The sequence below is a fragment of the Brachionichthys hirsutus genome, chromosome 4, assembly GCF_040956055.1.
Source record: "Brachionichthys hirsutus isolate HB-005 chromosome 4, CSIRO-AGI_Bhir_v1, whole genome shotgun sequence".
Lineage (NCBI taxonomy): Eukaryota > Metazoa > Chordata > Actinopteri > Lophiiformes > Brachionichthyidae > Brachionichthys > Brachionichthys hirsutus.
This window is the reverse complement of record NC_090900.1, coordinates 9480764-9495034: the sequence shown is the minus strand read 5'-3', so window position 1 is coordinate 9495034 and position 14271 is coordinate 9480764. Positions and strand designations below refer to the sequence as shown.

The 14271-nt window shown below is 41.2% G+C and overlaps 1 protein-coding gene across 1 annotated transcript in view; it reads right to left on the bottom strand.

Annotated features, from left to right (window-relative positions):
• kcnt1b (potassium sodium-activated channel subfamily T member 1b) overlaps positions 1 to 6323 on the bottom strand; it is a 48368-nt gene extending 42045 nt beyond the window's left edge. The window contains exons 1-3 of the mRNA XM_068760672.1: positions 6257 to 6323; positions 3843 to 3885; positions 3023 to 3190 (exon numbers count right to left, since the gene is read on the bottom strand). Of these exons, the coding sequence (XP_068616773.1) occupies positions 3023 to 3190; positions 3843 to 3885; positions 6257 to 6323 (278 nt within the window). The remainder of the gene's footprint in view (positions 1 to 3022; positions 3191 to 3842; positions 3886 to 6256) is intronic.
• Positions 6324 to 14271: the final 7948 nt, after the last annotated feature.

Here is a 14271-nt window from a genome sequence, read left to right as displayed (position 1 = left end):
CAAAGCTGCATTTTACAGCTGCTTTGTTGTTAAAGAAATAAAGGCTGCTCTGTTTTAATGGTTGGAGCTGTGATTTCCTGTGAAAGGACTTAGTGAGTGTTTAGAGACAGGCAGCAGCGGGACATACTGGCTGTCATTACATGGAGCAAGGCATGAAAAGCTAACCGAATGCCTGTGAAATGGAGCAAAAGGCTTTAAAGCTGTGTCCTATCTCCCAGTGAATCAGGCACAACCAGAACTCCATGGTTCTGACTGGCGAGTATGATGCATTGATCTCGCATTGATCGCCGTGGCTGCTGCTGCTGCAGAACCTGCGGAGGTAATTAAAAAAACATTTAATAAAATCTCAGCATATTTTCCCACATCAACAATTCAGAAGGAGTGTTAAAGATTATTTCTAAAACACCCAAAAGTTCAATTGTGAATGAAACCAAAAGGCTGTCAAGAATGCTGGTTGAAGGGGAAAAGGCAATGTGTAATGAATCTCACAGAAGTACGTGAGGAACAGAAAGCCTTAATGTAAAAAAAAGCTGCTGCAACAGCAAGAACGCTATTTCAAAGTTTGTTAAGAACAATAAAAATGGATGGTAATTTGAAAGAGCCGCAGGAATTTGAATTCGTCATCTAAGTCACACAAATGTGGATTACCTAAAATGCTGCCAGAAACAGTCTCCTCATATTGTGACTCCAATGAGGATGACACACCAACTGGCAGTCAGAGGTTGTAACAGATGCCAAAGTAGGCTTTTGGAAAAGGTCTACAATAGAAGCTGGAATCCCTGATATATCTTAACCGCAACCATGAATAATGAATTTGAACACCCCACTGAACATGCCACACCAAAGATTCATTTCTGCAAAGCTTATTATGGACTGAGGATAGTTTTGTTTTTTCAGTTCAGCAGCTTAGAAGACTTATGTCATGGCTCTTTACCCTGTTGATAAGCACATCCCACCACATAGCCGTGGCTAAGTATTGTGTTTTGTGTTGTTTGCTAGCAGACAGAAGTGGTAATGAGTAAACATCACACAATATATAGCCAAGAGAGACAAATTGTGCAAAGGCTGATGTTGACAGAGAGAGACATATTGCTTTTCTCTCCAGGGTGGGTGTGGCTTTACTGTGCACTGCCTCTGTATGATACAATACGCACACACACACACAGCTAGTAGCCCAGCAACAACCCACAATTAGCCTTTGCAATTCAATACTGATCAGCAAAACGAAAAAGAAACATGGCACACGCACACAAACGTACACAACAGTATGAAGCAAACATCCAAATGGCTCTACCTCATCCTACTATATGTTGACAGTGCATCCACGGAATTACTGTGTAATATCGCTTTATTTGTTTAGGCTCAAAGGATTTCTTATCTTTTAAGCCTATAACACTGATAAATTGTGTGCCACTAAAAACAAATAAAACAAATAAAAATGCAATTTTCACTGGAAACCATAAAGGCCGATGTTCGGAGGGAAGTGGACAAACAGGCCCCTGCTCAAATGTAGACACAAGGTTCTGCACTGGCGTCAAATGCAATGCACCAGTTTACTGGGGATGAAAGTGTGAGTGAAAGGAAAGATAGGGGCAGCGAGAGAATGCCAGCATCACAGACAACAATGTTGACGGCTCGTTCACACGAGATCTATATCAACGAGCTAATTGTGGAACACGAAAGACATCCACTGACAGCCATCCACTTATTCCTGAAGCTTTGCTGCTGCGCTGGACAACTGAGGGTGTGGAGTCTAGTGATAATACAGACAATGCCCCATCTGTCAACATTATAAATCAAGTGTGCTGGTAAACGCGTGAACAGCGAGGCAAATTGGCAAAGCAAACAATGAAATACGATGTTGGTTCAGTGACGTAAGACTTGCTGTTCAAGAGAAACGCTGAGCAACTTCTAAAAGAGCGGGGTGGAACCGCCAAATCCGATTACATGAATCAGGGTGATATGCTTTCCACAAGTAAAGAAAACCAATGATAGCTTGACTTAGGACACGGACGTCTCAGTGGAGCTGCAATAACTCTACATGCATGGCGAAAGAAATCAAGGGTCAACCCTACAACTTGAAGGTGATCGGTCCATTCCGTCTCTGCTTTGTCCTTCGTTTTACATACATTTCTGAAAAAGAAAGCAAACTCTAGCTCTGAAAGGAAAGTCTGACTGTGCCAGATGTTTTTAATGTACTATATGTTACTGTAAAACAGTCTTAAGGAGGTCCCTGAACAACAACAACAACAAAAACAATGTGCTAAATGTATTGCATGACATGTTTGATTTGAAGTCACAGACGAAGCTAAGCTCTCCATAGTGAGGCGGGAGCTGAGTGACTGCTGATGTTCCAGTGAGACGACTGAATTTCAGCACCATGGAGAGCTCCACAGCGCTCAGCCATGCCTGATGCTCTGCTGATTGATCTCTCTCTCCCTCTCTGGCAGGTGGCGGCATCCATTGGCCTACCCCTTCAACAGCAGCAGCAGTTCTACGTTTAGGTGACACCAGAACCAGCCACACAGTTGGGCTAGTTCAACTAATTTAACTCTCGAAGCAAATACAGTCTGATAAAAATGGAACTCTTTCATTTTTAGATCCATTTTCTGGGTGTTCTTCTCCTCCTGTTGATATCAGACACGCAAAGAATTGGTTTGGCATCAAACCTTTGAACTGCGAGAGGAAATACTGTAAACTGCACTACTAGGCAATGACACAAGGTCAAATACCCGATCAATAGTAGCACAGCGTCTGAGCGTATGGCTCTTACCGTGTCACTTCTAAATCTCAACTGTTCGCTTCTATTTCCACTGCTCTACACACCTTACACATAAAACCAACACTCTGCCACATCCAGGGGGGCTGTCATGAGGAGTCCAATCTGGGAAATGCAGGAACGCAAGGAAGAGTGGGAACGTCAATCTAAAATACAACACAAAGTGAATGTGTGGAATATGATCGCGGGTCAAACCACATATTCCGAGCATTATTTCGACAGACACGCACAAACGCAAGCTACCTGTCATCATTCTGAAATGTTTGGTCTCCCAGCAGCAGGTCCCTGAATCGATAGCGAGGCGGCAGAGGAGGCACCTCCGTATCCACCTCCGCCATCTTGAGGGACGAGATGTCTAGAATAACACCAGAGTTGCTGCTGTTGTTCTTCTGCAGGGTCTCAGTGGAAGGCCTGCAGCACAAGAGGGAGAAACGGCATCAACTCATAAACGTCAGACGTCGGTTCCACTCCTGCAGTTTTTTAGCACATTTCACACGTCAGCAGGAGTTGTCTGATACAAAGAGGCACATGCAGATGTGTTCACATGTGGGGCTAGATTTATGGGAATGGGAAAACTAAGCGTTCACAGAGTTGGCTAAAAAAATTATTTAATACATGTTTTGCAATTAACATAATCAAAATTCAGTGGGACAGCGTTGTATTATTGATACTGATAAATTGATACTGATCTGAGCACAACAACTACTTGAGGGTCGTTGTGCACTTCCTGTACTATCCTCTATCTGAACCACACGATTACATGCTAATGCACTATTTCATACACATCATGTTTTATTATGTGACCTCAGACACAACCATACATTATTCAAAAACTGAAAACAACAACAACTGCTGGCATTTTGCTCAAGGACTATGCTCCAGCAGAGGCAAACATGAGAAGACAACCCACCTCATTGCAAAAACAGCGTACGGTATTCATGTATGTGCAAGCATCTACTGCCTGGAGTGTTAGCTGCATATTCACACTGACATGTTTGTTTATGTGTTCTCACCGTGTCACTTAATGGTACATGTAGGGGAACAAAGTGCTTTGGGAGATTACCTGTCACCATGGGAACTTGATGATCGGCGTGGGGGGCTCATGACTGCCTCTTGGGGGGAGAGAATAAGGAGAGAGAGAGAGCAGTTAATTTCAATTCAACTCTAGACTTTGAATTTTTCTCTTTCAGCTTTTGTACAACCTCTGGAATGTGCTGTTCTTGCCTGAGATCTGGATTCCTCAGACCCACTTTAGTGTAGCAGTGCAGCTTAATATTAATGTGCTGGCATCCCTGTACATTACCAGGTGAAGCATTTTATTTTTATATTCTGATAAAGTGCAAAGCAGCACATCAGGTCTGTCTGCTATTATATTAACTGAAGGCACCCTGGAGTGTGAGTTTAATGTGTGCAGCTATTATCCCCTCATCAAGGTTGTGTTAATGCCATTTTCTGCTTATGAAGCAAAGCAGGAGAAAATTACGTCAGAAGTACGGACACTCATATTTCTTCTGCACACAACAGATGTAAATGTATGAATATATTGTTCACATGCTCTAAAGGAGCATCTAAATGCAAGCACAAAGTGAAAACAGGCAGTAAGATATGTGGTGATGGAGACATTGTGGAAAACTGGATGGGAAGATTTAAGAGTGTAAAAAGACATGAAGAAAAAAAGCTCCTCGTAAAAGTGAAATGTGGTTTTGTCCTCTATTAAAAGAGAAAGTCTGCAGCAGAAAGCTGATTTAATGGATGACGCAAAGTGACCACAATAATAGTCGCTCTCAGTAAGAGGCTGCCGTCGCTTAATGGAGTAAGGACCGCAGATTCAGAGCAAAGAAAGCAGATGAAGCAGAAAAAAGAAAAAATACAAAACTGGCTTCCAAAAAAAAAAAAAAAGCCCTGGGCAAGAACAGCAAAAAAAAGATTCAAAATTGAGGTCAGTAAAAATGTATGATCTTCGCCACGATGAATATCCAAACTGTTAATGGTCATTCATGACAGAGATGAAAGTTAAAGTGGAGATCATAATACTACACTATACTACACACTATCATATTACTCAAACTTTAGAGTATTTCAGATAAACCTGAGATGTGTGACTTTAATGGGTTCAGAGAGATGACTAACCTATAGCCAACGGACAGAAGGAACATAAACAACTCCAGTATGAAAGTCATTATTAGGTTATAGCAAACAAATACACCAAACAAAAATATAAAAGCAACTCCAATTTTTCACGAGTTGAAATCAAAGATCTAAGACTTCTTCTTCTACGTGCACAAAAGGCCTATTTCTCTCAACACAAACTTAAATCTGTGTCAGTGAGCACTTCTCCTTCCATCCACCTGACAGGTGTGGCGCACCAAGACGCGGATTCAGTGGACGTTAGACAAACTGAACTTCCACGACATTAAAGCAGTCAAACCTCAATTCATACTCAGACAAGGAACGTAAACTTACAAATGAGCGCCGCTGTCATTGCGAGTCAAGTCGGGCAAGGAAGACGAGCAGCCCGGGTCGACTCCTCTCTGGTGACGCAGGGGGGGGGGGGACTCCGGAACGGGCGCGCCAGCGATCGGAGCTACACAAGTTCGCGCGGCCGGGAGGGGAAGGCGTAATTTGGATTGATTGTTAGCATTATCCCGATGCTCCCGGTTGTAAACTTGATTTATTATTTATTTATTTATTTTAAGAAGGTGCGCATCAGCTGCAGGCGCAGCTGCTCCGTCGTAACAACACCGGGACCAAATCCCCGTTGCTGTTTTCTGTCATATATTAATTTCTACTGCATATAAACTGGGATAATAGCGTCGGTACGCGCGTCGGTACGCGCACTGCTCCCATGCATTCGGTGCTTCCATCGCAGCATCAGCATCTTTCCTCACAGGACGGAGCAGGAGAAAGTCATTCATTCTGCGGCTGCAGGAGCTTCGCCATCTGCTGGACCAACCATGAAACGATCTGCGTCTAATGGACAAAACCCGGTGCTGCCAGGAAACTTGTCATTAATAAAGGCTTTCAGTGAAATTAATGTACCCAACAATAAGGCCAGCCTGGTCGCGCTTTGTCATCATTTGGCCCCTGATTTCTGCCAAGTCGTTTCTGTGCTGTAAAGAGGTTGCAAGTTGGAGTCCAGACAAAAAAAATAATACTTGTAATATATAAGTTCTGTAATAATGTGTAATGTTTAGTGTGATTTAGTGTCAGGCATCTTGTGGTGAAAGGTAGAAAGGGCATCTTTTGATACTGCACAATTGTGGCTGAGGAGATATCACTTATGAAAGTACATCAGCCAAACCTAGGATTTAAATGGCAGGTAAACATGGTAAAATAATACATAAGAACATTCGAAATACACATGAATACTCTTTTTTTTGTCTCATAATTTCTAACATAAACAACAGAGCTGCAGACATGCAACTTCTAGAAAATCCCAGTGTGTTTCTAGACTACGTGTGTATATATTTTACATACCTGGAACAGCTTTGTCCTCTGCCATTTGTCTCACCATGGTCCCCCTCAGATTGAAAAAAATATTCATTCTGTGTGCTCGCAGGGTTAGGTGGGAGACACCGCTGGCTCGTGTGTAGCTCCAGAAAAGACGTGTTGCTGTGCGTGCGCTCCTTGCGCTCAGCCTCTCCACATTTCAGACCATTATTCTCCAGGGAGAAGAGCTCTGAGCGTCATCGCTTTAAAGCCCACACAGCCACTTAAATGCTTTCCAATGCCAGCAGTCACAATGCTCTCTCTCTCTCTCTCTCTCTCATACAGGATCTCAATTCCCACATTATTCTTTTCCATAACTTCATCCGGCTGATTCTGTTATTTTACAAGCCGGTCTGCATGCTTTGCCTATTGTTGGATGTTTTCATATGCTGAATGATGAAAATTATACTGTCATCGCTCGAGGATCATTGATAATAAAACATTGCATGCTATTCACAACAGTTGGTTTTTATTTGATTAAGAACAATTATTACAATTAAATAATTAAAGGTATTGGAAATGGGACTGCAGAAAGCCAATAAATCACACAAAAAGATTATAAAGCACCACCATTTTATATTCCCCTTTGTACTATTTCACCTTGAAAACATTCAGTGCACTTTTTCCACTTTATTACCTTCAAAGCATCTTGTCACAACAATTCAAGGTTAAACTTACAACTTTCATCTCAAAATACTAAGTTACAAAAGACTATCCTTTTCAAACTCGACACTTTCTTTAACCAAACATCTGCATATTTTCCATGGTCGCCTTTTCTTTACACAAACCAGCATGTTGACTCTGCATCATTTTTGTAACACATTACATCTCTCTGTTTTATATAAACTGTCTGATAATGGCTCATCTAAGATTTATCTAGATAAAAAGAAACATACAGAAGAGACCTATATGCAGATTGTTTTGATATGTTATTAGTTTCATCATAAATATCAGCCAATATATCTTTATCTGATTTTTGAGTCACTTTTGAGTAATCTCTGCTTTGTAAAGGAGACTCTCTCTCTCTCACACGCACACACACGCACACACAATTTTAATGGCGACCCAGTCACCTATGATGTACTTTAATCGAATGCTCACAGTCATTTCTCAACAGCAGTTTGTTTCCTGCAGCTTTGACCAACAATGCAATGCCCCATCATTGAGTGAACTCTTCATTTATTCAGTCATTATTCTGCCTTACTTGAACAATATTACAATATGTCCTGGAGGCTGGGTACATCCATTAGGCTGTGCGTCTAACACCTCTGTCTTGTTCACATAATGTGAGGATTGTAGAGTCCGAGTACAGCACAACCACTCTCCCTCCTGGATGCTCTTCATGCTTCCAATGTGTCTAAAAACAGATGGAGATGGAAGGACTCAGACAGTGGAGTAGCCTAGAGGCATATACAATATATAGCTGCCTTATACATGAATCACAAAGCGACTCCATGGAAAAGTCCGATTTATGATGTAAAGTAGCTTGGGCCTAACCTTGAAATTAATTTGACAGCTCCATTGTCATTAAAATATATTAGTAGATAGATAATAGTTAGACATGAATTAAAGCAAGTCTCCATTTAATTATCAATGAGTAGGAGTAATTGCTGCTATCCTGAGGCCATTGTCGTTTTCCTTCTTTATTGCATATTTGTCAAATGTATTTTTTGACTATAAATAGCCAAAGTCAGCGGCTCAGTGATTGCATGACATGGCATAATGTCACACCGATAATTATTGCACATCATCTGAATGCTTTGTTTCCTCGTAACTGTATGATTTAAATGTACATTCAATTATTTATGTCATCCATATCTCTTTTACTAAACAGATAGAGCAAGCCCTTACTCTACTGCTATAATATGGACTCTTAATTTAGTTACACACATCACTGCATATCTATGAGAGAATTATATTACATTTAATTAACACACAAATGTAATACATTTCTTACTTCCCTTAGAGAACGAACCATATGTAGATTAGACAGATAGATAGATGGAACTAATAAAACCATAACATTTAAAAATGTCTAAGTTAATCTATCAAGAAAAATGTAAACTCTCTGTTCCTTAGCCATGCCAGCGATATTACTTCTATTTTCTGTTACTGTCTGGATGTAAATATAAATCAGAGGGCAGGTCATACATCTGATGCGTAACTCATTGACTCATTACTCACGCTGTCCCGCGTGTTCCTCATATGCTTGACAGGAGTCCACGTCATATTGTCTGGGCTGAGCCTCTCAGCGGCACAGAGCTCCAGGTTGAGCTCATCTTTGCCCCCAGCCACATAGATGCGGCACAAGAGCACAGCACAGCCGGCGTTCTCCCTAGGACTCAGCATGTAGGCGCATATTGACCAAATGTCATCTTCAGTGTTGCACCGCTCCACTGGGGGACATTTATAGGATGAAAGAAGTCAGAAAAAGCCCAACGTGCCATATAAGTGCCATATAATACACAACTCCACATACTGCATGAGTAACACTACCTACTGTAGACAGACAGTATTTATATTTGTATGGAAATGGATTCAAGTTTGTTTGATCTATTGTAATTTCAGGTGTGCAATGAAAAATAATAAATGTCTTTCAGCGAGCAAAGCCCAACTCACATGGATATATTTTCCTTGCATCCCAGTAATATCTGTTGGACTCTTTGAAAAGATCATGTCGTTTCCAACCACCTTTATCAACTGGGAACCAAAAAAGGGTTGTGGGAATTTTAATGACATGAACTTCTCACAGACTGAAATAGTCTGTGGCAAGTGGCAGCACAATATAACCCTTGTTTATCTTTGGCAAGATCAGGGGTCGTGTGTGTGTGTGTGTGAGAGAGAGAGAGAGAGAGAGAGAGAGAATATAGGCTCTACAGAGAAACGTTCGGGTTCACCCTACATTTTACCATGACCTTTTCTTTTTTCTTTTTTTATGTTGAGTTGCTTCAAAAGTCCGGAAGACTGTTGAGGATCAATCTGTGACATTGGTTTACAGCCAGCAGATGCAGGTTATTTTGGAAGTTATTGATCTTTTTCCACTCAAGCTGAAGTACCTGTCCACAGTATTTACTGTATGGCAGAAGTGCCATTGTGTCCTCCAACAGCATACGGGTATCCATCCATCGCCACCAGACATGCTCTATGGCGGAGGCTGCTCAAAGTTGCTACATCTGTATTCCAGCTGTTGATGTCAGGGCTGTACCTGGTGGTCAAGGAGCGGGTGTGTGCAGAAAGTAAGACAGATGCTGAGAGTAATAGCATGTACAGAACAAAGGAGAGGCTTTCACAGAAACGTATATTTTTCAAATGCTTTGTATGCTTGTAATTTTGGTGCTTCTGAGGGACAAATAAGCAATTTACACAGAGAGCGAGAAAGAGTCATGCTGGCATCTGTATCAACATCCACAATAGTTCTTTTTCCCCACTGGCAGGCCATTAAGACGTTTTTTTTGTCTTTTCAGAATCATTACTGGAAAACCCACATCCCCAAAACAACAGTTCCACCTTACCGGCCAATTTTCTCTCTGGTGGGATGTCAGAAACCGCGACAGCAGCACTGTAGCTGTCAACCAAAATGAGAAATTGTGTTTCGAGCTATTGACGGCGGTTTGAGCTGTTGGTGAGCAGCCAACTGAGGATGATCATTACGGGGTCATCCGGCTGGCATTCTCTTAAGAAGGGACTGTCTCTGGGAACTGGGAGCAGAGCCAGCTCCGTCGAGACATTTGATAGAGTGGGAGTAGAGAAAGTGGGAGGACGTAGGATATAGGAGAGTTTGTCCTGTATGGACGAAAAAGTTTATATTTGGCTTTCTCTTCCTGTGGGGGCCCTCCCCTCCTTCTCTCAGACAGCGTAAGAAGATGAGGGAAATTCTATAACGTGACAATTTGTGGTAAATAATAAAGAATCATACCACAAATTGACAAATACTATTCTATTCTATTCTATTCTCTTCTCATGCCTATTTTATGCCCAAATGCTGACCTCTACTGTTCATTAATGTTAATAACAACAATACATCAGAAACTTCCTTTAACTCTGTGCTTCTTAATTGTTTCCTGTTCAGTCCCCCAGAGAAGCTAAGGTGAATTGGTTACGCTAAAATTGTCTGTAGGTGTGAATGTGTGTGAGTGATTTTCTGTCTATGTGTGGCCCTGTGATAAACGGGCGGCTTGTCCAAGGTGTGGACTGTACCGTGGCTCGGACTTTGGATTAAGCGGTCAGGAAAATGAATGAATGAAAATTTACAACAAATTTATAAAATTTATACTCCAATAATTAGAGTTAATGGCACACTACATGTGTACATGAAAACGCCACTGCCACCTGCTGTAACGGATGTGCAATTACACTTCATTCTAGTATGGCAATGAAAACGGCAAACGGTAGTTTCGCCGTGCATGTTCCCAGGGGTCACACATGTGCCCCCCCTTGCCATTTCAAGGGGAGAGCAACCTACTATTTAAGAATCACTGCTTTAACTCATCAAATCCACTGATGTAGTATTAAATTACTGAGCTCAAAAGTGTTTGGTTTGAGGAAAACAGAACAGAGACTCTCTCTCGCCGCTCCACACTGCTGTAACATCTGAGTTTGTCTTCCCCACCCGTTGTGTAGATCTGACCATCCACAGCGGCCACTGCCACATTGCCTCGGCTGTTGACCATGCGTGCTGCTGTCCTCCACTCGTTGCCCTCAGGACAGAAGCGCTCCACCAAACAGGATGGATTGTCTTGGGTCCAGCTGCCAACTGACAAAATTAAAAAAGGATGCTCGGTCCTTTTAATATATTTGAATATTTTCTTTTTTTGAAAAACAAATGTCCTTTTAATGAGCTCCTCTATGGTGTGACCATAAAAGAGAAAATTGAATATTTAAACTGTGACTATAAATGTAGCAATATATATATATATTCATATATATAAAAATAATTTATCAAGGGATAAATAATGTTAACTGTGCTACTAAAGTTTCTGGCCAGAACAGGACTGCACATTTGGGTTTGGATGAAGGTGGCGGCGAGCACTGACTAACACAGTGGGGCTGAGGCATGTTTGCTCTGAAGGCCATAACAGATGACTCACATTATTTTCTACTGATGACACATTCACTGTCCTCTCAAATTTGCATTTTTCATGCTTCTCCTTTCAGATATTATGGGCTGTCCTTTAATTGTCAGTTGCCTGGTCTACACTTTAGCCTTGAGGGTTCCAACTCTCTACTTCCCTTCTATTTTTGGTCCCATTACTTGCTTATCAATTAATAAGACCAACAGACACATTAAATACAAAAAGGAAGAACTCCTTGATACAATTTAGAGTCCCTTCTTTTCTTGCATCTCAAGGCAGATTAATGCATCAAGCATATTATGTAAGGAATATGTGTTCTGGATACTCAGGATGAGGCTCCAGTGTAGATAGAGATTTAATGCTTTAGAGTTATTCTCTATATTGTCCTGTCTGGCTGAGAATTCCTGGCCATAGTAAATTTAATACGTTGCCTGTAGATGCTGATGCAGAATTTTGAAAGAAGACTGAATATGTTTTGGAATTAGTTAAATACTACTACTAAATACTAGTTAAATACTACTCTACAAGTATACCGGTAAGTCTAATTTAATCATCCACAACAACAACAACAATACTAATAATTGCACTGGATAGTAAATCGTGTTTTTATGTGCTATGTTATGAGTAACATCATTACTTTATGGTTGAAACCAGTAGAGTTCTCCTTTTTACATATTGCATGTAGCCTTCTCCTTCTTGTGTGTACAGTATTCTTAATTATTGCAACATATGCATTTACATTACAAATGAAGAAAAGTTTCACCAACACAGTGACTAACCTTTGAACATCATCGCTTGAGAAATCTTTGGAGGGAACTTTGCTGAGTTACCTGTGGAGGGAGCGGGGGCTTGTCATTTTGCGACAGCGGGAAGACCCTCCTCTGCTCCTTTTGATCAACATATGTTGAACATCTGGTTCTTCCACGGCCGCCCTAAAGTGTACGATGATAAAGCAGACCATGCATTGCTATTGTTAGGTTACAGCATGTTCTAAAGGTAACTTATCGGCAGATGTTTTCAATAAGCACATTTAAAGATATAGTGGACTGATAATGTGTTTTTGGCTCCCTGTGATTATTTACAAATTATCCTAAATTTTACATCTCATTTAACATTACAAACTTCAAAAGAGGATTTCTAAGATTTATTTCACTGATCAATAAAAACAAATCATGGGATGTAAAGTCATGATATCATACAATTTGCTTAATTTCTAATTACTTGTACAATCATGCAAATGATGAAATATACATTTAAATGGAAACTTTGCACCTATTAAGTATGCCATCATAGAGCGCTCCACATGCAGATTGCTAATCTTACTCTTGTTCATTGTAAACTGCCGTGCTTTTATCTCCTCAGGACTTTCCTCGAGGTCTGCAGTCAAGTTTGATGTTTCAGAGAAGAACCTTGAAGCCAGCCAGTTCAGAAATCACTGCTCTGTTTCCCGAAGGTTGTCCTCAAATATTCAACGCCCTTCTCTAAAGGACAACTTGACAGCTCTTGCCTGAAACCAAGACACACTTACACACCCTGCCAGAGGAAAAAAATAAGTAACTAGTGACTGGTGTTTACACCCGAGGCAGCCGTGTGTCATGAAAGCTCAAAAATGGCATTTTATGTAAATGCAACATTAGCACCAACTTTCATCTTCACTCGTTCACATTTTCAACAGGGGGATTAACATATCTATTATTGGCCTTTCAACGGAAACAAGACCGCAAGGGCTTTTTTGAAATGCTCCTCTTAGACAGGGTGTTTGACTGTACTGTAATACATGCTACTGTTTGACTGTACTTGTATTCTAACATTCTATCTAATAAATATATTCATCATCATCACCTCCCCCCCTTTAGCTCTCTCCTGCAAATCTCCACCCATTCCATTGCTTCGCCTTTCACACCTCTGAAGGTTGCATGCCTATCTGTCCTCCAGAATCCTGTATTTATATCTGTGACTGGTGGAAACACCTCAGATGCAACAATGATTAATTTGTGTAGGTCAAGGAAGATAGGTCCAAATGCAAATCCTGTGTAGTCACGGCTGCTCTGGCTGTCAGAACGCAGCCTTCAGAAGGATGACTAACAAACGGTGTTCGAATCATTAGCATTAGATGAGTCAGAAAGATAGAAAAAGATTCAGTTCTCGAAGGTTTAATCCAATATTGATCCACTCCTCCTCCCATTCCTGTGAGAAGTTGCTGACAGAAGCTAGAACACACTGTTAGAACGAGATCCCGATCAATCCCAACATCCTCATTAGATGACGTGTCTGGTGACAAGGATGCCTGTTTGATCCATTCAGTCGTAAAATCCCAATATTAAAAGATGGTTTATTTGTGTCTGCGAGTCTTGAGAGCTGACAGGACATTGTCTGGACTAAAAACAGATCCTTCGTATGAAGCATCAGAATTTCTTCTTTGACCCGTGTGGTGAAGTGAAACCAATAAAAAGTGAAAAATATCAATATGACCCTTCTGTTTCTTTTTTTATTTTTAGACATGATCTATGGTGGACTTCCGTGACTGTCAACATTTGATCATCATTTAAGTTTCCTCTGGTGTCTTTTCCAGAGCTTCTTCTGGCATGAACTCTGAAACGTAACAGGACAGTTCTAGAGAAGTACAAGCCATTAAATCAAAGAGACGGAGGCCCGTTGTCTCATTGTGCAAACGACCATCATAACGATTTCTCTCGCCAGGCTCCCAAACCATTAAATATAAGACATGCACACATGGCTGGCTATCAGCAGAAGCCACCAGTGATGCCTATCACACACCATTGAGCTGAGTGGGGGCAGCTCTAATGCTGATCAGGTGTGGATTCGTGCTGAAACTCAGGGGCTTAGTAATCATCTTCACATCTTTATCAAACTTCCAGACGGGTCTCAGATGAGCCTTATATGCAGCCCAAACGCCACCCCTGTGTGTGT